At 44.9% G+C, this 25,494-nt stretch overlaps 1 protein-coding gene across 2 annotated transcripts in view; it reads right to left on the bottom strand.

The window, feature by feature from the left end:
- klhdc3 (kelch domain containing 3) overlaps positions 1–25,494 on the bottom strand; it is a 33,986-nt gene that overhangs the window by 7,483 nt on the left and 1,009 nt on the right. Inside the window, exons 1-8 of one of the 2 annotated variants that reach the window (XM_012817036.3) lie at positions 24,408–24,649; positions 23,588–23,829; positions 20,937–21,113; positions 20,468–20,583; positions 19,800–19,871; positions 16,396–16,609; positions 13,009–13,095; positions 11,778–11,886 (exon numbers count right to left, since the gene is read on the bottom strand). In XM_012817036.3, coding sequence (XP_012672490.1) covers positions 11,778–11,886; positions 13,009–13,095; positions 16,396–16,609; positions 19,800–19,871; positions 20,468–20,583; positions 20,937–21,113; positions 23,588–23,829; positions 24,408–24,442 — 1,052 coding nt within the window. In that variant the 5' untranslated portion in view covers positions 24,443–24,649. Of the gene's footprint in view, positions 1–11,777; positions 11,887–13,008; positions 13,096–16,395; positions 16,610–19,799; positions 19,872–20,467; positions 20,584–20,936; positions 21,114–23,587; positions 23,830–24,407; positions 24,650–25,494 lie in introns of those variants that run through there. The other variant, XM_012817037.3, reaches the window with a different exon arrangement.

Here is a 25,494-nt window from a genome sequence, read left to right as displayed (position 1 = left end):
TCAGAAACATTGCCCAATAAATGACAGGCCAATAAACCGTCAAAGAGTAATTTGCTGAGCAATGGCATGCTGTAATTCTGTATTCCTCTGCAATGTCCTGTGGGAACGTAGATTTGCTGACGGATAGTCTCATAGATGTAATAAAACTCATGGCAATTTTAGACAGGCTTGCTTGGCAAGACTTTAGGTATCTTTTGTTCTAATTTCACTAGTGGTCTGTAGACACACTTTTGATATGTAGGCTACAATTTCTCTGTCAAACATGAGGGAGGGTGAGATCTAAATAACGGTTAACTGATAAAAGCACTTTTTTTTTTTCACCGTCCATCAGGATTTTCTACTTTTTCTCTCACTCAGCTACTGAAAGTCCTCCTCCCCTGCTTCTTCTCTCCACATCTCTGCCATAGTCTGCCCCCCACCCCGTCTCCCGGCAGGTTCGTGTTCAGGATGTTGTAAGGCTTTTACGTTCCTAATCTTGGCTAAACAAACAGGGTGGCAGTTTAAAGCGGGTGGGAGAGGCACGGAGCACGAGCGCTGGGGTCCCAGGGGGGTCCCAGGAGGGGCCAGCTGGGGAACTCATTACACCCCAGCTCTGCCCCCCAGGGGGTCACCTACCCTGGATTACAGCAAGGCAAGAGGGACGGGCTTTATCACACCGGCCGTTACATTAACGCTCACTTGCTCCTATTTATTTACTTCCGCCCGGTGCAGTGTTAATAAAACATGCCCTATGAACTTGCGTGATGCCCCCGAGAATGCGGCCGAATCCTCACAAACAATCTCTCATTCATCCCCTCTTGAAAGAAAGAAAAAAAAATAAGGATGAGGCTTTGATTGTTTATTGCTCATGGTGGAGGAAGATGCAACTTGACTCACAGTAATTGAGTCGACTCGATTCATTTGTAAGCTCGGATGAGCCAAAGAGCTTCAGGGAAGACAAGCCAGGTGGCTATATGTCTTTGAGAGCAAACAGTAGGTGCTTTTCCATTGCAGGAACTTGCTGGCTGTCTTGGGGGGCAAGCACCTTTGTGTGGTTTTCAACTGCAGGAGCCGCCCCTGTAGGACCATTTTCAGGGCCGTTTTCAGGGGCGAAATTAGTTCTGTGCGTCCTTGAAACTGCTGGGTGCCGCTTGTAGTGATGGTTGACGCTTATTGGTTAAACGCGACATGAGTGGAAGACAACAAAAGCCATTTTTAAAACCAGTAAGATTTACCAGGAGGTCATGCGGTGAAATCAGCAAAATAAATGACAAACTTGCAGTCACTGAATAAACATAAGCAAAACATGAGCTGGAATTGGTGTCGCGATCAAAGGGCACGTGTAGTTCCTGCACCGCAAAGTCAACAGAAAGGCTAAAAAGGCCGATTTGGGGATACCCTGCAGCTTTAATTAAACACATTATCAGTCTAAAATCACTTAATGAAAAAACGCCTCCAGCTCTTGCCACTTGCATTTTCTTTTTCTTCTTAACAGGGTGTTGACACCAGCTTAATGCAGAAACTAATTCCGGAGTTTATTAGCCAAGACTTTTTAAAGACTTATCAGCCCTTCTAATTGGTCCACCTGCATTAGTCAGTGGTTTAAGAATGGGTATGCAAGTCATGACCAGAACATTTCAATCCTGACACCTTATCTGTGTTCTGCCCCTTATCAGAAGGGTTCCTCATCCGTGATCAGCTCCTGAAGAGACAGTAGCTCAGGAGGGGAAGAGATGTTCATTCAGCCTCACTGGCTCCCAGTAGCGTCCCTATTACCGAGCGATCACAGGCAGAGATAGAGGCAGCGCATCCCTGATAAACAGACGCCCAACAGAAGCAAAGAGGAGCAAGGGAGAACCCGATGGGGTTTAGACTCTCCCGCACTCATAAAATACACAGTTAGATGTGAAATTGAGCAGAACCTCGGCCAAACGTCACGCTAGAGTTCACTCAAGAGGGGAAAGAGAAGTAAATAAACAGAGAGAGACGAGGGTGGGGGATGGGAAATAGGGAGGCTAGAGGAGAAGGTGTTGGGATCAGTCTGACAATCCAATGCAGCCCGTGGGCAAGAGTTTATGAGACGTCCTGGTGTTTGATGAGTGGTTTTCTTGTGTCACACGATCACCAAAGTATCTTTAAGAGGAGGGAATGTCTGCTCCCCCAAAACCCCCCCCTTTCACCTCCCTTCCCTTTGGTCCAGCTCTCTGGCCAAAGACATGCTCTGGTTCCACCTCATAGCCCCCTGGCCCTTGTGAAAACACCATTGGCCGGGTTGACACAACACTGTCCAAGGAGTCTCCCATTTGTTTGGAGCCCTGGGATGGAGTGTCATCAAGACAAGTAAATATTGCAACTTAATGGCCTTTAAAATGGCGGAGAAGATAAAGGTACTAGTAAACATTAATGCATACCTTTTGGTGGCACGCTCTTTTGCACCAATCCTATCACTATTCAAAAAGACCACAGATCAAAAACATACCATAAAAAAAAAAAAAAGTCTATACAAACAAATTTGTCTCCGAAAGCCACATCCTCATTCTTTCTGGGATTTGATCTGTGGTCCTCTTCCTTTGGTGATTTCCTCATGACCAAGAGCTTTGAAACAACTTCAACTAACAGGAAATCATCATACAATATGACTTCCTGTGTGGTGCCTTATCGGGATGTCCAGGCCAAATGCCAGTGACACTTTATATGCATTCAGAAAATAATACAGATGCATCTACAGAGTGAGCTCTATGAATAGAAAAGTTGCCATTACATCTAACATTTTTAAAGAATTGCAAGCAGAATTGGCATCAGCAACAAATTACACAAAACAATTTGAAAAGGAACGTGATGGCAATTTCACAATAGGCTTCAGTACCTTGATTCTAGTGTTCTAGTGAATACAAAACCATACTAATAGTCAGTTAAAACAGGGGCTGGCATAATTAATCCAATTATGAGTGATAAGCCTCTATCTAAAGATGAGGATTAACGACACTTAGACGTGGTGCCTGGATCCAATACACCACTGGGACAGTGCTCTAGCCCTGCCTCTTCGTCTCAGATTTTGAATATACTTTATCTAATTCATGTCTCCATCTGATTGCCGACTTATCCTCACATTCCAGCCTAGGCCTGCTTCCTGCACCCTAATCTCAGCCAGGCTCGGTTAAAACCCTCCTGCTAGGCTATCAGGGCCTCCTGGGAGCTAAAATGAGGATTAGGGTCTAGTTTGGGTGTAGAGCTTAAGCTCAGGTAGACGGAGCAATTTGCTACCGGACAGCTCCCACTAGCAGCGGCCTGATTTTAGATGACTGTACACATTAAGGCAGAACGACAGCTAGGGAGAAACCTTCCAAGTTTCGTATAGCGGGGTGGAAGTGAAGTTTGATGTTTAAAATTATGGTGGGAGGGGGAGTTGTCCGGCCTATAGCAATATCTAGCCAACACTTTTCAAAGGAGAAGACAAAAAAAAAAAAAAAAAGAAAAAAAAATGATAAGTGTTATCTTTTAGGCTGGTGGCCTTGCTTGCTTTAGAGAAAGGAAATGGTGTTTTCTGCTGAATCTGGGGGCCTTGAGCACAGCTGGCTCTGGGGAAAAGCTGAGAGAGTGGGTTTTAAATGGTCCCTGTGGACCCCGTCACCCACATCTTAAACAGGGAGTCTAAAATTTACTGACGCCATAGGAAAACAGCCGATCAGGAACCAATTCAGGCAGCACTCAACATCTTCCTGGAACCACAATCCTCTATATGTCTATGCAGAGAGAAATGCAGTCAGGCTTAAGACATGGCAGCCAAAATTTGATAAGGTCAGACTCACCCTAGGGTCAGTGCACTTACAGCATAGCAGCCTATAATCAACCTATTTAGTGATGAGTTTATAGCCTACTTTGCACTTTTTCTGGTCAGGTCCTGCTTTTAAGCCTATATGTTAGAAGGGATAGCTAGCCTAATTATTATGGCAATGGATATGTGCCTAATGTGAACATTGTATGGATTGATCACCCAGTGAGAGGTGAAATGCAACTGATTGACAAAATTAAATTGAAAATGAAAAAGTTTAACAGTTCAAATCTAGAAACAATGTTAAAGAAAAGCTATGTAACAGGTGATGGGCATCTTTATTTTAATTAATAGTTAAATTGCAGGTAATATGTGGGTCTCTCTGACCTTGCGCTGTGGTGAGGGGCGCAATTTGTTTTTCATTGTCAAAGGGGAACCTGCTTTGAAAAGTCTGAGAACCTCTGTCCTCAGATCCTATCATAGTGTGGCGTTTCCAACAACATACAGACCGGACAAACAAGTCAACAGAAAGAGTTAGTGAATTTATGATGGGATTTATGACAGTACCGTAATGGCAGACTATTTTCTGACTATAAATTACAATGTACAACATTCTGATTGCTCTTATTGCCAGGACTCATTGTTGAGCTCAACTGTATGTATGAACTCAAATGAGTAGATATAATCGCACTGCAACTGAACTGGAACTGAATGATTGAGCACCAGTAAACAGGTGTACCTTCACTTGTCACAGGTCTTGGTCTCACAGTGGCCATCACAATCTAAAAACCTTACAAATGCCTTATACTTGTGACTAGACCAATCGTGACAGTCAAGCAAAGTATAACGCCATGACGCAGAATGCCATGTACCACAAAAGAGAGAAGTTAGAAAAACAAAAAATCACTTGCTCCACTAAAAGGACAGCTCAGGTGAAAATATATATATTTGTCTCCACCAAACGTCATGTTTGACGTCACAGCAACCAGTGCCTGTTCTAAAGACAAAAGAGTGCGAGTCTTTGCCAAAGAAGAAGACAGGTACCACCATGGGGCTCTCATGGGAAAGAGTTCTGAGTCATTTGCCAGTCTAGTGAATCCACACTGCACTGAACTGAATTGGACAGTTTCCAGTATTGAGTTAAGTGTGTGTGTGTGTGTGTGTGTGTGTGTGTTTGGGTGGGGTGGGGGTGGATGAACGGGACTCTACTTTGTGAATGGTAAGAGAGAGAGAGAGAGAGAGAGAGAGACACTCACTCGCACAGCATCATGACCAGAAATACATCAGAAATAAAATTACTCTTGCAATTCGGAACATTGAATGGAGCACAGGAAATGATTCACAGACGATTCATTTTTGAAGCGTGGTGTTATTCTAGCCCTCAGGACTGTAAACTCTGAATGGAGATGACTGGAGCAAAAGCTGAGTGTCTGAGTAGTAGCAACCTCACAGAGGAGGCGAAAGAACAGATTCTCAACAGCCAGTTCACCAGTTACCAGTAAGATTGTTAGATTCTGGTTTAAAAGGTTGCTGCAACTGTGCAGTTGTTATAAACAAAACAAAAACAAGGATATGTATATATAAAAAAAAAAATAAAAAAAATACAGGCTTACATCCTTATATAATCAACTTGATGCTCCCTTCCCCCATCCACACAGACACACACCCACAAACACACTCGAGAGCAGATGTTGGCTACATTCAGCTCATTTTATGTCTGCGCTTCACTCAATGAGGTATGAGCCATTCATTTCTAATGGTAATATGGGCACTCCATTTCTCTCGCCGAGCAGTGGGCATTATCCTCCTGCCCCTCAACCACCATCAAAGGCCTATCGTTTTCATTCATTCAGAAAGGTCATCTTAGCATAGCAAAACACACGCAAAACACAAGCAGAAAAAAAGACCCAACACACTCTGAACTTCTGCCATCCCAGACAGGAAATAGTTGGAAAATGCCACAGAGGAAATGCCACATTAGACACATTGGCAAAGATCTGTAGAATTCCCCAGTAGACGATACCCACTCTGAAGACTCTAGATGGGCAACCTGTGTGTGGCTGCATCAGGGCAGGTGCCCAGGGCAGATGGATGTGGGGATAAAAAAAAAAAACAAATACAAACAACAACCAGGGGCCGTTCCAAAGACGGACCAAACAAAAGAAGCACCAAGAAAATGGTGGGCGGCCGGTCGGCGGCCAGACTCTTAATCCGTGCTGTCCTCTCGCCCTGTCCCAGCATGCCAAGCTGTCAGGCACATGATTACATCCTGTTCCAGTACCCAACCTCCCCGATGGATCGGCCAATGAGAGACATCTCCCTGGCTTGCGACCACATGTATGTGAACGTGCGCGTGCGTGCGTGTCACCTCATCGATGACATCACTGCCATTGTGTGCGTACACACGAACACACAGATACACACACACACACGCGCGCGCGAGCAGGAACAAACGTAAACACACAGCACGGTTTTTGCGGACGTCACTGCTCAGGGTACATTGTCTACCCAAGGTTTATTTTCAGCCAGTTGACCGGACGGATCCTGGACAGGCACCCACTAGCCAGCATTTATCCAAATTGATTCCCCCCCCTCCAAGCATGTGATACAAGCTCTCTCTGTGATCAAGAAAAGGCACCACTCTGGCTCTGAAGCAGGTCTAACATCAGTGCCTCCATATATCTGTGTGGGTGGGAGAAAAGAGTGTAAAAGAAAAGAAAAGTGAATGCAAAATTAATTCTCTGTTGGGTCTGAGTAGTCTAGTCTCTTCCCTCCCATACCCGCTTTGATAAACCCATCAGAGTGACTCACATGGTCAACTTTGCAAAACGTACTTGCAGAGGCCACACAAGCTTGGCATTTTACAATTAGTCTTCACTGATGTAGAAATTGGTAGCATGTTTATGTGATGTTAAAAGAATTTTACTGCAGACATCCTGATTCTCAGATTAAGCTACTAAGTACTGGCAGGCATTTTACAAGACACAAGTGACGTATAAATTCTGAGTTCTGAATTGGAGGGCTAAGGAAGAGAGGTTTACTGCAGACGTCCAAATTCTCACATCAAGTTAGGGCTTCCAACAAACCGATCTCTTGATGCTGGGAGACACAATCACTTGCGATGGAGTGAGGTAGGGGTGAGTGGTTGGGGGGGGGTGGACTGGGGTACTGTGTTGCTGGCTGGGAGGCAGGCTCGGGTTTCCCTAGGTGAGAGAGGAGGCTCCCAGCGCTCATAAATCAGACGAGGGGCAGAATTTCACGCCTCTCCGCAGCTCAGCAGGCCTGTTTACACTGCTGTAAGTGGCGTTGAATGGCCCAGCACCAACACCAGACCTGTCAGCTCCCACACCACAACACACACCACAGAATCATACCAACCCCCTGCCACAGACACCAGGAATGTGGGCGCGTGCGTGTGCACACACACACACACACACACACACACACACACACACACACACACACACACACACACACACACACACACACACACACACACACACACACACACACACACACTCTCTGAATGATTTAAGAAATTACTAAGTATTACATGGTTCCAACTAAAAGCAAAATGACCAAAATTATTCTCAAAAGTGATACAATTATAGAAAAGACAAACAAACAGTGTACCAGAACTGCTGCAGCGCCATCAAACAAAAAACACTACTGGTTTACAACTTGGCCCAACCATCATTACACTAATCCCAACCACTATGCAAGTCATCTCCTAACAAACTGCTAATTTTCACACTTCAGTCTCTCAGTCTCTCTCTCTCTCTCACACATACACACACACACACACGCGCACACACACACTGTGGGAATATTCCAACTTTACAATCCACCCGAATGGGGACACATAGCACCTGGTAATGATGCTGCTGCTGAAATCAGCACTTTCCCACACCTTGTCCCCGACACCTTGTCCAGTCCTGAATATGACCCCTTTGAACACAGTGGGTCCGGGAATGTTTAATAGTTTTATTGTGCTTCACTAAACCAGTAAATTATCAGTCTACAAATTCCTTTACTTTAAGTAAATAACAATGCCAGTAGAAATATCATGAGCTGCGGGGTCTGCTTTGGCTCAGGCTGAAAGGTGGGTTCTCTCAGGCAATGAGATGGAGGCCGTAAATCTACAGGTCCCACTTCCTCACTGCATTGGACGCAGTAATTACACAGGGCAGAAAACACAAGCGAGGTGTCCGACCCCTGATTCATGGCGGGTAAACGCTGATTTTGGTCCCCGTCACCGGGACAAACACAAATAAGCCTCGGGGCGCGATGGCTGCTCCGGCGGTAATTAAACAAATGTAAAACAAACAACCTGTGCGCGAGATGCCATTAGCGTTTCCAAGACAAATTTCAAGCTGAGCGATGATGTTAACAATCATTCTCACGCTTAACAAGTCACGCTTACATTTCACTCAGATGGCTTCTAGAGTTTACTAATCCAGCGACACGGTAAGCTTGGTGTTTTTTTGTTTAAAAAAAAAAAAATTACATTCTGCTGATTACAGAGTAGTAGTACTTCCAAAAATAGTAGCGTGTCTGAAATTTGAACACATGCTCAGGGAAGTGTGAAGTGTGTCTGTGATGGCTGTGATGGCTGTGATGGCGGTGCTGGTGTGTGTGTGTGTGTGTGTGTGTGTGTGTGTGTGTGTGTGTGTACGGGATATGGGAGCAGCTGGTGGTCTCTAATCTAAGAGGCTGCAGACGGCCACTGCCAGGTCCCTGGCGACGGCAGCAGTGCCGTCACAGGCTGCGAGACGCATCAGGAAAGCGAATGAAAAGATCCTGAACGTTAAATGGAATAGATTATTTATAAACTTTATACCAAGCTTAAAAATGAAATTACAGCTTCATTCTTTGTGCCTATTTGCGCATGTGTATATGTCATGTGTATGAACTTGGGACAAGTTTAGGCATTTGAACATCCTGTGCATTTATCAGAGAGCGAGAGAGAGAGAGACAGAGAGCAAGAATGACAAAGATAAAGATAGAGATAAAGATAGAGAGAGAGAGAGAGAGAGAGAGACTCGAGGAACAGTATCTGGTGGCTCCAGCCCTAGCCAGCCCTTGGAGCAGAAGGACCCCCTTCCCTGTCTCTGTGTGGTCTGCTGCTCCCCATGCGCTTGTAGGAAATCATGCTCTAATTTGTACAGTAACCAGAAACATCATCCAGAGAGAGCAGCCTGTGGGGACAAGGGGCGACAGACGCACCCCTGGCTCCTGCTGCCCACCCCCCCCCCCCCCACACATCCCTTACACTTCCAGCCATTACCGAGGACACACCAGCACACACGTCATCAGCCTAAACTACGTCTGCAAGAGGAGGGGTGGGTGGCGGTAATGTATAGTACGCCTTCCTTAATAGAGACAAAAGGGACGTTAATGGAGTTCCTAACTAGCATCAAATGAATTTCACTGAAGAAACTTCAGATTTTTTTTTTTTCATTTGTTGAAACTAATATTTCTTTTACAGTGAATTTGACATACTGAGTAGCACTAAACCCACTCCAAGAAGATGAATGTGCGACATCAAGCTCATATATTTGTGATTTCATGGACTGTCACTGTTGGTGGCATGTGTGTGAATAAATGGCACCAGTAAGTCACAGCTCTTGAGGGATGAGTGGGGGTCACTGGCTTTCCACTGCTGACCCCCCCCCCCCCCCCCCCCCCCCCCCCCCCCCACCCCACCGAAACAAAAAGCATTAATCATTTATCTGGGAGGATCTGAGTAGACAGTTGGTTTATTAATGGCACTTGTTTATCAATAAACAGGGTGCAGACAAACCCACATACACAAGCACCATACTCCTTCTCTCACTCAAATACACACACACACACACACACACACACACACACACCTCACAGCTGGTTTAATGGCAGGCACGTGACTAAAGCGCTCATTGGATTAGCATCTCCAACAAATGACTGCCCCCTGAGGTGCTAAATTGCGCTTCTTTTTTACTTCTATAATCCATTTTATTCTGCCTTATTGTTGAGTTCTGTTGGCAAATACTGCCTTAGTCATCAGCTTCTGTTAGGTAGCACAGCTCCTTTCAACATTCCAACCTCCCTCCCTCAATTACTCTGTGTCTGTGTTTCTCTCCTTCACTCTCCATTTCCTTCTTTCTATCTTTATTTCTGTTTTTCCCTCCCGCACAAACACACCGGCCCCCATTCCCAAAAATTCCTCGCTCCCTTCGTTTCATGCTCGTTTATAGAAGTCCACACAGGCCGGACAGGAAATCATGACTCCGGAGAGGAAATCCCGCCCCTAATCCTGGAGTGGTGAAATCCCGTGGAGTGTGTCCAGTCTAATTAATAACAACAGTGTCTTTCCCCCTCTGGGCCTCGGCAAACACACCCCTCACTCCAGGTCCTAATCCTGTTTGCACAGCGCTCCCCTCGGCCCTGGGTGAGTGACAGAGCCCAAGACGCTACTGCTACCTCTGCACTTCACTTCTCTCCTCATCAGCCCTCAACACCAGCACTCACTGCTGTCTGCATAGGTGTCTGCAAATATACATTACATGTATATATACATTAGATATACATTATGGACATACATATCCAGAGAGAGGACAGATAACAGGCTTCTGAGGCAGTGTTCAAAGGAATCATCCAACTCACACCTCACACCTTTCCTCTGTGTATTCAAATGGTTTAATGATTCATAATACATTTAAATGGCTCAGATATCCTATCCCGTTACATGCTAACTGATCAGGAAATGGTTAGGCTTTCTTGTCTTGTGAAATAAGGGTCCCTAAATATTCACAAAAGGACTAAGATGCCCTGGATATCATGCTTCAGCTCAGCCAAGACTGACAGATGGGCTGGCCACGATCATCATGATGCATTTGCTTACAATGGCTGTCATGTAAATATGGGCAGCTGTCAATTGTGAGGCATTTAATGAAGCTCTTTTTTTGGTTTATTACAACAGCATGAGTCATGAGAGAATCTTGTACACAGAACATTTGCATTAATCTTCTGAGCAACACCCTACCACTATTAGGCGGGTATTAGGCAGGTCCTTTAATATGAAGACCATCATTTTAATTAAGTAAATGTGATCAAAACAGACAACACTCTAGCGTACACAACACTGCATGTTCCTGGTCTCTCAAATGCCTGCATGTTCCTGGTCTCTCGATGTGTAAACTTTAAAACTGTAACTTGAAAAGTGAAGGAGCTATAGTCTAGTAGCATTACACTTGTTTGGAACTGATTTTGATTGTTGTAAATACTCTTCAGATACGTTCTCTTATGGTTTCTCTAAAACTTTTGTCCACTTATCAATACAAGACGGTAATCTTTTCAAACAAGAACTGGGCTTTCGCTCTCACACAATCAGGCTGGCACAGCATGGGTTCAGCTGATAGGGGCGAGCCGGCCTGATAAAGCTGGCTATCAAACCCCATGCAGCCATGCAAAGACCCTCCGGCCGTCAGCCACCTTACTACGCCGGCCACTGAGCCATTCGAGCCTATCAGCCATCTACACAGCTACCAGGCTATCGGAGCCAATCAGAAATCTGTATTTACACAGCTACTGGGACGGGCCCAGCTACAGCGCATATCTCTCACTACACAGCCCGGAGGCCTATCTGAGCCTATCAGCAGCCACTATCTACACAGGTAATGAAATATCATAGCTTATCAGAGGACTCCTCCTCAGGAGCCAGGGGGCTATGACAGCCTATTGGCAGCCTCTATTGACTTGAGCTACTGAGCTCTTAGGAGAGACGTTGGAATAGGAGCCCGGAGGCTCCCGTCTCAGGAGATGAAAGGGAGTCAACGCCAACCCAAGCTCTGATGAGGCCTTCACCACTGCAGCCGGTGGGTACGTGGGTGTGAGTGTAACACGTGTAAATAGTTTCCGTGAAGTGAACGAAAACTTTCCCATTCTGGAATGTGTGTGAGGGAGTTCTGGGGATAACAGTGGGAAGAGAGTGTTGAGTGTTACCTGGGAGTTCTGGGGATAGTGTGAGGAGAGTGTTGAGTGTTACCTGGTTCCCCCGAACAGGATGATGCGGTCTCCCACCATGCAACAGCACTGCCTCCGCCGTGGGCAAGGCCCCTTCCCCTTGGGCTCCACTTTCTTCCAGGATAAAGCCTCTGTCACCAAACAAATGCACGCACACACAGGCAAACACATAAACAAACAATGAATCATTTAGAAACATACAGATACAGAACAATTTTACTAAATTGTATACTTCAAGCTCTTCTCCATGGGAAAGTTAGGTGCTTCTAAGCCCAGCAAGTAGGCCTACCTGTTCCAGTGGCATGGCTGACTAAGTATGGCTTAATAGATATATGTTTGCTATGCATTTTAAGCTACATTTAAACCTTAACATAGTCTGCCATGATCTGCCCATGATTAAACATCCTGGTTTATAGAAGAGATTGAAAAGTTTACAACAGATTTAAACATATCAATCTGGGGAAGTACAGAGTGATATCTCTTCAAGCTATTTTTTTATGTCTAGTCATATGTCTAGTCATATGTCTATAATAGTTCTCCTCTTCAACATTTAGAAAATAGACAAAGAGGTAGGTCAGACGCAGGGAGCTTTTTGCCCCTGAAGTCAAAACGGAGTGATTCAGAAATAACTGGGCCATTCTCTCTCTCTCTCTCTCTTTACGCGTCTGTGATGCAGGCTGAGCGCGGTGTGCCTCACAAGACTCCATATAAGGCAGGCCGTGCCTGGCTACTCCGACCCATTCATGATGGCGACAGCATCACTGCGTTGCTACGGCAACGGGCCACTCTGCGCCCAAGTGGTGGAGCAAAGGGTTGTGCTTGAGATGGTAGAGTTTATGCTGCCATCTACTGGCCAAACCGATGTACTACAGGTAACACTTGCGTTGCCACTATTAGGTGTTAAACATTTACATTCCTTACTGAGGGAGAAAAAAAATTACTTAATTTCTTTGTGAAGCGATCATATCTAATTTTGACTAAAACACAACCAACAGCTAAATGCTGCCATCATAGCCATCTTCCAAATAAGAATAAACCAAACAAAAGGCAATGGGTGACTGACAATCTGTACACTGAGAGCCACTAGCTGAAGGCAAGACAATCAGTGGCCATCTGTGTCCTTGCCTTCGACTATTGCTATGGAAACCTCGCTGCCAGCTTGCTCTGGCGATGGAGGGAGAGAAAAGCAGGCCGGGCAGAGAGGAGTGCACTGGAGCCAGCCCTGGGCTTCTCTCAGATGATGGCTCACTCACCTGGGTTGAACTGCCACAGGTCGTTGAAATGGCGGTCCAGCCGGGCGTTGTAGCCTCCAAAAATGTACAGCTCTCCATTGTAGGCAACTGTATGAGAGAGGGGCAAACAGAAAGAGAGAGTGAGAGAAATCACTGCTAGAAGTCATCAAAACAAAAATGGTAATCTCCAATTTTGTGAGAGTAAGCTTTCTCTGCAAGTGAATATATATGTGTGTGTGTGTAGTTGAAGCATTGTGAAGTGTGAAATTAAATTCATTGTTCTCCCTTAACACTAATCAATGTCAGTCATCTGGTGGTTAAAAGAGAATCTGGAGTCCTTAAAGGACCAAACGACTTCTGTTCCATTCTCTACACAGGGCTTTCCTGTATCTCACATCTAACACCGTGAGTTGGGCAGCTCATTCTCCAATTCTCCTACGGTCATTTTTATGACTTTTAAGTGGGGGTTATACACTGATTTTGTCAACATTCTGCAGCTCTGCAGTTAATACTCAGGTGCAGCCTATACACACACACCTTTTAGTTTTTTTTTTACTATACATTATACCACACTGCTTGTCTAAGAAAACCCTATTATGCTAGGTCACACTAACATGGGACATGGACATTGGCATAGGTTACCCATAAACTTGCATTTCATACGAACATCATACTGTTAATCAGAAAACAGTCGTCAGCCTTTGTTTGGTAAACCAAGGCCTATAAAGAGTGCTGCCTGGAGATCGACTTTAAACTGGGAGATGCTAAAGTCAATACGGTTCTCATCATTTCATTCCCTTTTACCTTGCTTTTGCCCAAATCATCAATTTGAGTTTTTAGCAGGGTACAACTGGCTGGTGACAGCTGCAACACGCTCTACATGTTGTCCCCTAACACTCATGCCACTACCAGAGACAACAACATATACGCTTCAGGATACACCTCAACAGGATTTCACACATGTCAGTGTTGGGTCAGGTTCATTCACAACCCCAAGTAGTCTGCATGAGGTAGTCTAATGTGTGCAACTTAAATGCTCAGTCAGCATTAAACGAATGCCATCCATGATGTAAATAACCAATAACGACATTTCTCATTATTTCCATTCACACATTGTAGTCTAATTAGACTAAAGCAGAAAAAGAAATGCCATACCAGCACACTTTCAACAAACAATCTCTTTTTTGTTTTTAACTGCAATCAATAGAATGCAGAAAGAGATTGCATTCAAGGTTGGTGAGGTGCTCAAATTCATCAACATAAACATCGCTCACAACCTCCCACATCTCATGCACTCCCCATTCATGCAGGCTACTGGTCACTGCAGCTCTTGTGTTTTATGCGTCAGGTTCTTTCCCTGTCACTGGGATATCGCACATCATCACTATATGTCCACCTACAATCACCAGTGGCCTTTTGTTATGCAAATGTAATGTCCACACTGTCCTGTTGACCCAATCCTCAGCTAAAAAGGGCTTTCACTTACCGGGTTCAGTTCTGCTGGGCTTCTGGAAGCATCGACTGCACCAAATAGCCTAACGTTTTTTCCCCAGTGTAATTCTAAGTTAAAAGCCATGTAACGGATATAATTTCAATCTAATCAACGTTAAATACCGTACTCCCCCTTTGTGTCTATGTCCAGTGTACTCTGGAAACTGTGGCCAGCTGTTCCTCCCTATGGCCACTAGAGAGCACAATTGCATCACAATTAAATCAGGTCAAGACCTTAGCCTCTGCTGCCCCCCTGTGGCACTTATATCCAACTACACCCTGGGTATTGGAAACTATTCAGAGGTTATATACTGCAATTTGCCAGAAAACCACCACAGATTTCGGGGTGTGCTTATGACCCGTGTCCCAGAGCAGTCAGCCACTCTATGTAATGAGGGAGGAACTTAATTCCGCACAGCAGAAAAGACCATCAGAATTGTCCCAGTGGTGGAAACCCAGTTAGGCTCAAAAATTCTCTGTCCTGCACAGCTGGCAGGATCCCAGTTTCCCCACTGCGGGTGTGTCCATGGGCAACGCTGTGATGCACAGGGTTGTGACAGTGGACACATCACCGACAGATTGGGGAGCTGTTTTAAGAGGGATGAACTGTGAACAAGGTGTGGTCAACAGCCCAGTTCACAGTTTCACACAAAATTTTCTAGAGCTGTATATGGCGCTTCTGTCTAAAACATTTCCTGTCGTTTCTGAGGTCACATTCATGTTCTGGTGCACACCGACAACATCACAGGGGTTGTGTGCACCCGCAGCACCTGCTCCCAGAGACCCAGAGGTGTCTGAAACAGGAGGTGTCCACGCTCCTGCCACAGGGGGATGCATGCTTGTCAGAATAGTCTCTCCATCGCAAGGTTATCAAAATGATTTGGGGTCCAACTGTTGGCAAAAGGAGAGGTGACCACAACTGTGGAATTGGTGGGTTGAAGCAGAATAAAGGTCTGAGGGTGTCAATCCAGCTGATATTGCCACTATTCAAGGGGGTAGAGCGTCTTCCACTACAAGTGTATTCAGACTGAAGAGGAGGAGAGTTCAATTGTGGTGCTTCGCCAAGAGCCTGGGGCTAATTCAGTGTTCCATTGCAGCAGTTTGTTCTTTTCTGCAGGAAACTTTGGGGGATGGCAAAGCCCATTTCACTTTAATCTAGCGGTTATCTAGCGGCCATTTCCATTTGTCATGTAGGTTTCCAAATGGGTGTCACCAGGTGTACATCCTTTGGCTCATCCTTTGACTTGTTTTGTAATAGGGGTACTGCGCCTCAGGCCGGCCTCGTGGTCCTTACTCCCCCAATAAGACCTCTCCCTAAAAATACTGCAGTTCTCTTCAAATCCCTGTTGACGCATGCGTGAATGATCATGAATGAAATCTACTTCGATCGAATTCCAAATCTACTACCATCTACTTCCAAATGGTAGGGCTCGACTCAAAATGAAGGAATTATTCTTGGACCAGAGTGGGGTTTGGTATACACTTGACTTTGTCCTGCGTGGTCTATCTCCTCCCTTAAAGCCACAGATAATGACAAGTATTTTGCATGTGAATAGAACAACTACTGAAGGGGTTTACGCTAAGAGTGTTTACGCTAAGAGTGTTTACGCTAATTCGAGATTCCTGAAGGGACTAAAGGGACTATTTGGCAATGCTACTGGTTGACCTTAACCAACCCTTTCACTATTAACTTCATTAACTTATTAATGTATTAGCTTATTAACTCCGCCCACTTAGAGCCTTTGTCCACACCTTTACCTCTCTATGAAGTATCTATTTTCGTGCACATGCGCTGTTTCCACAAGCCACAAGTGTTAAAGTGCTGCCTGTGTGTGTCTGTGTGTGTCTGTGTGTGTGTGTGTCTGTGTGTGTCTGTGTGTGTGTGTGTGTGTGTGTGTGTGTGAGTGTGATCCTCACAGGCAGAGTGGCTTCTGCGTCCTTCAGGCAGCAGCTGTGTGTTAGGCGTACTGAGCCAGAGGTTTGTCTCAGTGTCAAAGACTTTGATCTTGTTGCAGTAGATCTCATTGTTGGAGTGGAACGGCCCAAAGCGATCCGCCCGGCCACCAAACACAAACATCTTCGTCCCGATAATAGTGGCCGAGTGGAAGTCCCTCCAGCGCGCCGGCGTGCCCTAGAGGTTACATCAAACAAGCCTGATCAGGATGGGAAAACGACACCGTTTATACACCACACAACCAAAATGATTAATTATGATTATCACTTTTCATTTTGCGTACAACTTAACTTTGAGTTTATCAAAGTCATTTTCTGAGTAGGCCAATGATTGCACTGCCTATTACAACTGTTCACATGGTCGTGACCAAAGTTTAACTTCAGAATGTAAACACTGCAAACATTTGACATGACACTTTAAGCTGGGCATGAGAAAGCAGCACAGAAGGAGATAGGAGGAGTAGAAGAAAACCACTCTTCATAGAAGCACAGGCTCTGCAGTTTAACTCTTGGATATCACAGAAAAATAGAAATCTGTGGGCCAAACAGACCTTTCGGACCTGGAGAAACATCAAGATAACACTGCCACCAAGTGGACCTCATTCCTGAATCAAACACGCACACACACAGACACACACACTTCAGAGGGAACATCACCACACTAGGGGTCTACATTTGCAAATGTTTGATTATCGGCCATTGGTTTATTTTTTATCTCAATTCCCGATGAAGGAAAAACCTAACTTCTTTCCACAAAATTCCCCCATTAGTCGAGACAGACAACAAGAACAGAGGCTAAGTATCCATTAAAAGGGCTGTTGTGCTCAAACCATGCCGTTAACCAAACGGCACTATGCTAATTGGACCTTTCTGAACCAGTATGAACAAGTAGTCCACGCTTTCCATTTACGCCATAAGTTTAAACAGTTTGGCACTGCATATTTAAGAAACGGTAATATATATTTATTCTTTCAAATGAAGCATCCAAAGAAATTGACTGTAAAAGCACAGCCCCTCTGAATTACAATTGAACTTAAACATTTTACTTCAGATTGCTTGTGGTTGAATTGTATGCCGGAACCTTGCGGCAAAGCTGAACTTCTTTGCCACTTCGGTGTTTCTTCATTTGGCCACATCATCATCATGGAAGTCGAGTTATTATCAAGAGTAAAACTCACAATACCGTATATTTTCCAGACTATAAACCACACCGTATATAAACCGCACCACAGAACTTTATGTAATGTTATAAAACAAACCTATGTATCGACTGCACCCATGTATTAACTGCAGTGTATTCAATGTTACATCATTCTGTCATGTATTGTCTGGGCATTTCAAGGAAAAATGCTACACCCTCTCGTTGTATGTACACACGCAGGCTACCTCATTCCCACTCATAGTGAAAAACATGCATTTATTAAGCTTTAACTTAGTGTTATGGTGTTGTGTGAGAATGGACGCTAAATGTTTCAGTCAAATTGATAATAGATCCCCTGGCAACCACTGAATTAACGTGTTCAAGAAAGGCGAGGGGGAGAGGGGTCTTCACCCCCTTCATTCACTACATTGGTATCAGAGTAAGGCCTTGCCACACTCATGTCCCATTATTTCTCTCAGGATTCTTCAATGTCTATGTGACATTTAACATCAACCACAAGTGGCTGTGATCACTCTGAACTAAAGACCAGCTCATTTTGAGAAACTCTATGGTTGTCTAGTTGCTCTGCTAGCTAACAAGCTAGCTAGCGAGTTAAAGGAGACTTTTAAATAACCTTAAACGGTAGAGTTCCATTTGCATGACATGATAGATAGTTATCTAGCTGATGTAAGAGTTGATGTAAGGGAGCCTGGACAACTTTTAACAGGAGATCATATTACACCCACTAGCAACTACTAACTGTTAAGGTGGTTCCCTAAGCTAGAGACAGCAAGTATAGATCATAGGTAGGTTAACTGGTGTGAGACATTGCATGTTTTACACACCTCTCACAGAGATACGAGCTCCGTAGCATCCCGTTAAATAGGCTACAGTTAGGTGGGAATACACATACATATGTTGTTTGTTGTTCTTTGTTTGTTTTTACCTGATACATTAATGGGATTATGGGAGTAAGTGCCAGAAAGAATGTGTGTTTGTTCCTTTGTTCTGCCTTAGTATGTTACGCAAGCACACAACACACATGTCCGGTCAGGTCTAAATAAAGAATAAAGAATAAAGAAAAACCTGGGGGTTATGATGTTCTGGAAGAGGAAGTGATCCAAGTCATTTAAGGTTACAGGAAGTGATTGGGGACAGTGTGACTGTTTACGTAAAAGCCGTTACGTTTCAAAGTTCACTTTAAATCACACAATGAACAAATTCATCTGTGGAAAGTTCCAAGTGTACCTACAGGGTACTTTCTTCTTCACATGTGGGTATTGGCCATAACTGAGCAGTGCCCTCTCACATGCTTCAGATGTCTCAGGACTGAGAGCATGTTTCCCCCAGACACATATACAGAGAGCAGCTCTATGGCCTCTCCACACACTGGCCACGTGAATAATGCATGAGTCTTTAATAAGGACACGACAGTATAGAAGGGGGCTGGTGGGCAGGAGAGAGAATACACATTCGACAACAAGGAGCCTTCTGAAGTGTCTGTTCTGGTTTTGGAGAGAGAGAGAGAGAAAGAAAGAAAAAGAAAGCATTTGCTTCTTTGAGAGAGAGAGAGATAGATAGATAGATAGATAGATAGATAGAGAGAGAGATTGCAAATGTAAACCAAAATAGGTAAAAGTTTACTGACAGTTATAGGTACAGCATCAGACTTGTACAAACACCTGCCTTCAAAATGAGCCCATCTAGTCATGCTACTCCACTAATTCAGTGTGCAAACAGCAACACTGTGTTTTACGATACAAAGCAGATAACCATGCACGTGTAGACCCATCACATGCGTCCATGCGTGTGCGCGCGTGTGCACACGCACACACACACACACAATCTTAGCATAAAAGCTCAACTGTAGAGGGAGTAGAAATCCATAATCCAGTGTACAGTGTAATCCAGCGTCTCAGCGCCTCTTAATGCTTGGCAGTCTCCCAGTGTTCTGTATTAGCTAGTCAGGGGGAGGGGGTTCTGAGGGGGGCAGCCTTGTGCCAGCCGTGTGCATTAACAGATCACAATCTGTTCATGTGCAACCATGTCCACTCTACACACAGACACACGGAACTGACCATTCACCGCCAATTCCACTTACACGCCCACACAGAAACACAAACAACAAGCATAGACAGGGACAAACAATGGCGCAAAGACATGTGTACATGTGCTTATGGTCCTCAAAGACAAGGTGTGTGTGTTTAAGTGTGTCTGTTTGACTTACCCTTGCATTGACTAAGGACCAGACCATACTAGTGGTGTCCAGCTTGTGGATGTCATTAGAGAAACAGTCAGCCTGAAAGAGGCAATGAGAAACAGTTGAGGCTTGGGTTTGGGACACATGGCAAACTAGAATATAACTTCAACAAGACTGTAGGGATCTGACATCTTGTGACCGTTTCTGGTCACACGATGACTCAAGAGCAGGTGACACTGACTTCCTTGCAACTGGATGATGACAAACTTTTTTTCCAGCTTCCAAACTCTGTTATGGAATTTACTTCTAAACACGCAGAATGCTTTGAGGCCTGAAGCTGAATCTCAAAGCGAAAAAACAAATTCCCCGTGTGCACTGTTGTGTAGAAGCCACGAAGAGCTAAGAATAGCGTCTACCCAAACACCTGCCATGCCCCACCGCTCACTGACTGAGTAGCAGCAACACAACCCATTTGTTCTTTCAGTGAATCCCCGAATTAATCTGATCCTCTCTGGGCGATTATCACCTTCACCCCTAATAACATAAACTCAACTAAGGCTACTTTGTGTGCGCTACTGAAAATAGGCCCATTAGTCACAGACAATAAGGCTAGAATTAGCGGAGGGCTATCCATTTATTAGCAAGTGTGAGGATGAGCAAGGGAGGGTAATAAAAACGTTGGCTCTGACACCCACCAGTTGTTCATAGCCTCCAAAGACGTACATGGCTTTGCCCAGGACGCAGGCAGAGTGGCCATCCCGCGCGCCTGGGACTGTCCCCGAGATCTTGGGTGTGAACCAGCGGTGATGATCTGTAGCAGGGAGGGAGAGAGAGAGAGAATAGGGGCGTGTGTTTTACTTTGTGCTGTGGGACAGACTGAACCTATAGTATTTGAAGGTCAGTGTTATACACAGTGGCTGCATAATTCCCATATGCTAATAATAGATGGGGGTTGTTAGAGGTGCAAGGTTTTAAAGATTCTGACAGTTCCATCAGTCCATGACAGAGATAGAAACAGGGAGAGGCAGAGTGAGAGAGAAAGAGAGAAAGAGAAGAAACAAACAAACAGAATGAGGGGATTATGGGAAAATCCCCAAAAGAAAGGACAGAGACATGTCTGAAACACCTCAGGACAGAAGATGGAGACCAAAAGGGCACACTTACTGACGTCGAAGGCATACAGGACGTTACAGGCCCCCTCCGTGTCGTTGCGGCCGCCCCAGATGTAGATGGTGTCTTCCACCAACACAGCCGTGTGGCCGTAGCGCATGTAGGGCACCTCCCGGGCACGCTCCCTGCCTCCGGTGCGCACTGGAGGCAGCTTTGTCCAGCGCAGAGACACTGCCAGAGGGACAGACAAGAAAAGGGACTTCAGTTACCACGATTACATGGACATGGCTAATATCCCATACTTTTCTGTACTTTCTGTTTCTGAATCAACCTCACCATCATTTCAAAGAGCTGTGTGGGTGTGTGAGCTAAATGGAAAATAGACTCGACTGTGTGTGTGCCCTTGCTGCTGCAGCTAGGGGTGATTTCACTGGAGCCCTGCCTCGCCGAATTAAAACCACATATTTACAAGTGCACACTAAAAGAAAGCATGATTCAACCTCTTTCAAAATAAACACATACCAATAAACCCAGAGCGAGGTGAGTTTGAAGTAAAGAACTCACAAATTAAAAAGATGAGAGAATTACATCACTGCCCCAACAGGTTTTAAAATCCACCACAAGCACATGTGCACAGGCCCACCAGCATATGTGTTGTGAGCTAATTAATTTCCTCTAGCCCACATTACCATTACCAATTCAAATGAGTCATCCACTTAGTATCAAGACTGGGCTTCAGAGATCAGCACATCTAACATGCCAGACTTGCAGGCCTGATATGACCCCATTTCGGTGCCTTCCTATTAAGGTGAAGAAGCATGGAAATCTGAGATCTCCCCTGTTAAAACTCAGACCCTCTAAGGCAAAGGGAGAACCAGAGAGCTTCATTAGATCATCAGCACCGGTACAAAGAGGAGTTGGGGGGCAGTAATGGGCCAGTTAACATTCAACACAAATATAAAGACAGAAAAAAGGCTGAAGCCAAGCTATGCCGTTTCCTGGATGAACTCGGGGACCATTACCAATCCTCTCAGGCTGGAGGGACCACAAATCTGCCGCCTCGGGCAATACCGCGTCAAAATGCCAGACTCCCTGCTTTCAGAGTTAGGGCCCTGGTTTCCTAGCAGCCACATCTGCGGTCTTTAGTATGCAGTCATAACTCACGGCTCTGCTATGGTTCTGTTCTCTCTAGCACCATGTGTGGAGCTGTCACATGCCTGGCCTCTCAGCAGACAGCTAAGAGGTAAATACAACGCCTAAGGACTTAAGAGGCTGTTATAGGCTTTTGGGGCGTTTGGAGCAGGGTATGCATGTGAAGAAAATAAATTCAAATTATATTCAAATGATTAGCTGCGGTAGCTGCCTTCAATGGGGATTCAGGACAGTGAAACTGCTTCATACACAGTTAATAACATTCTACAGGTGGATGTTTTACTGCATGTTTGGTTCTTTATCAAATCTGAAGGCTGTGCAGCACATACAGGCTAAAGGTTCATTCTTAATGCAGCTGACAGGCACATTTGATGAGTGACTATAAATGTGTGGCAGATGACACTTAAGGTGAAAGCAATTCATGCAAACATGTCAAGCAATGTATTAGGGAGATAAACATGGAGCAGAAAAAGCTTTCAACTCAAAATGAACTAGGTTTTCTTTGGATTTCATGACTAAATGCATGACTAACCTACGTTCCCAAACTACTGGAATTTATTACTTCTCATTAAGGGCTGATTGTAGCGGAGTTAAACAATGCAATGTAACAGCCCAACTCCATACTTCAAACTGAACTGCAATTAGCTGGGCAGGTGTGAACATTCTGGTGTACAAAGCCAGACATCAGTCAGATGTTGACAATTAGTTTGATTGCTGATATGTTTGCTTAATGCAACAAACCAGTACAACATAACAGTAAATCACCCAGAAACATTCAGTGCAAACAAGGTCACAACCGCTTCAAGCCTCCTGTAGACACCTGGTGTAACACAACGGTTTTGTCAGAGTGACAGGTGTCAGGTGTGGAGAAGGCTTGCGAGGAACTTCCTCTTCACCTCCAGCTTGCAACACAAAAGTGCACACACACAAATGCACACACACACAGGATATCAACGGCCAAGAGTCTAAACTCAGCACATGGAACATGGATATCAAAAACAGTACTGTATAAATAAGTACTGTGCTATCCAAAGTTAAATAAAGTGGCAAAGTTGCAACAAACCTTCACTACAAACAACACCTTCAGGTCACTGCTTTAACACACTCGCTAACAATATATTATGCTGTGTACTTATCCCTACCAGAGAATTCTGTGTTCCTCTAGATAACACAGTATTTTGGACTTCACCCATGAGGGTATAGGCCAGGCTGACGTCCAAAGCAATTATTAGACCATCAAAGCAGTTGCCTGTGGTTTTAGATAGATAGATAGATAGATAGATAGATCTAGATAAATAGATAGCTAATTTATTGATAATGAGAGAAATATAGCACAAAGCAATCATCCATGATGTCATTATTGTAGATACACATGCCTAGCTTTCGCCTCCACACTTGTGGGTTTACACCACACTAACTCATGTCAAAGACATAACTCATGTCAAAGACACGTCCACAAAATAGCAGCCCTGTCGAACACAGCACACTGAAGAATGTACAATCTTCACTAGTGGTAAGGATGACACCACACCACACATCCGCACACTACTCACCTGTGTTGAAAACGTGCACATCGATCTGCCGCAGTGTCTCGTAGTCCTCGCCGGAGCAGTACCCACCAAACGAGTACACCTTATGACCCACGGCCACGGCGGCATGGTTGACCCTCCGCGGCCCTCCTTCCAGGTGCACCGACCAGCGCAACATCCCGCGCGGGCACCTCCCTCCCAACCCGCCACTCCTTAGACCATCACCCCCTGGCCTGGTATGAGCCCCATCAAGCCGTGCCTGCTGCCTGTGTGACAGGGAGGGTGGGGATAGAGGACACGGAGGGGGGACTGTGAGACAGAAACAGGCGCACACACACACACACACACACACACACGAGACCTGAACTGAAGAGGGGCGGGCTGGAGAGTTTGTCCAAACTGCCTTCCTTGTTGATGGTGCTGGGCGACGCTGATGACAGAACCACTAAAGCCCTGGGCTAACAGTCCAGGGTGGGATATTTTAAGAGTTAGAAGCTAGTCAGTCGCACCTCGACAGACAGCAACACCCTCTCAACGCACAGCCCAATGTGCTGTCACAGCTAAGATTTGCTCGGTACAGCTGACAAAACTATGCCCCTTGAGAACAAACAGGCCTCGGGAGACATTCCAATTTCAAACACCAAACCTGTTCTCAAAACTACTTAAAAATGCAGTAACCAAAACACAACTGCAAAACTGTGCAAAACTGGCATTACCATAATAAGCATTATTACTTAGCATTGGTCTCTGGTCTCACAACACCTCACAGAGAGCTTTTTGTCTTGTAAAACGTGAACCGAGCAAAGCTTCTAAAATCACTGGATAAGCTTCATGCAACACTAACAGGATCCGCTGGTTATCCGCAATGCTCCCCACCATCCAACTTGGAATCAGAGTGAGAGCTGTGCTGCCACCCTACTCCCACTCTGATGGTGCATTTCGAGGGAACAAACCCGTGCACGATTGGTAAGGTTACCCCTGACGTCTATGTATGCGTGTAGGCTAAGCAGAGAGATGCACAGGGGAGGATTTCTGGAAGTGTGTACCCCGGAGAGTGCCAGTGAGTATATTTAGCTGGAACATGATAGCCTGTGATTTATAGCCATCATCCGAACTTCACCTGATACCCCTCCGTATGTGCTGGGGGTCACCCTTATGCACTCAACGATACGGTCATGCCTTACTCTATGTTTTCGCCTGGTGCACACTAACCATCTTCACCAACAAAAAAAAAGCTTTTATTGATCACAAAAAAAACAGTAAATAGAATGACTGAAAATTAGTGGTTGCCCACAGACCTATAGCTGCAAAGCATCAGAGATTAACTATAGCCTTGTGATAAAAACAAACTGGGTTATATTTGACCCTCCGTGAGACATTCTTGAGGGGCTTAGCAGAAAATAAGTCAATGGGAACATGAGCTGTGGTTAATTTTAATAGCCGACTATTCTAGTGGACTCTAGTCTTGTTTCCTTGGGAAAAAAAGCTCACATGATTACCCCACACAGGCCTCTATATTTACAAACAGTACATCATTCGACCTGAACCACGCTACTGCTCCGATTTGACCTTTGACACGCTCTGAAATTAATGTTATACTGATTTGTCGAGGAATGCAGTGGTACCAATCGCTGAAAATAGCTAAATAAAGTGTTGTTGTAGGATGTGCATTCTTACATAAAATTAACATTTATATGTTATGTCAACATTGGCTGGTTAGCAAGCTAGCTAGCTACAGCCTATACTGTACCACTGTACCATTGTACCATTACCTCGTTAGCTACCAACTCTAAATCAAGCTGACATGGTTGAATGCGAGAAATAAAGTAGCTAGCAAGACAAAACACACAATTATAACAAGCTGGGCAAGTGTCGTCGAATCTGACCAATCAGGTTGATTACGCTGATGGATTGTTGGCAAAATAACGTCA

This window comes from Clupea harengus, chromosome 13, assembly GCF_900700415.2.
Source record: "Clupea harengus chromosome 13, Ch_v2.0.2, whole genome shotgun sequence".
Taxonomy (NCBI): Eukaryota; Metazoa; Chordata; class Actinopteri; order Clupeiformes; family Clupeidae; genus Clupea; species Clupea harengus.
The sequence above is the reverse complement of the archived record's forward strand: the minus strand, read 5'-3'. Positions and strand labels throughout refer to the sequence as shown.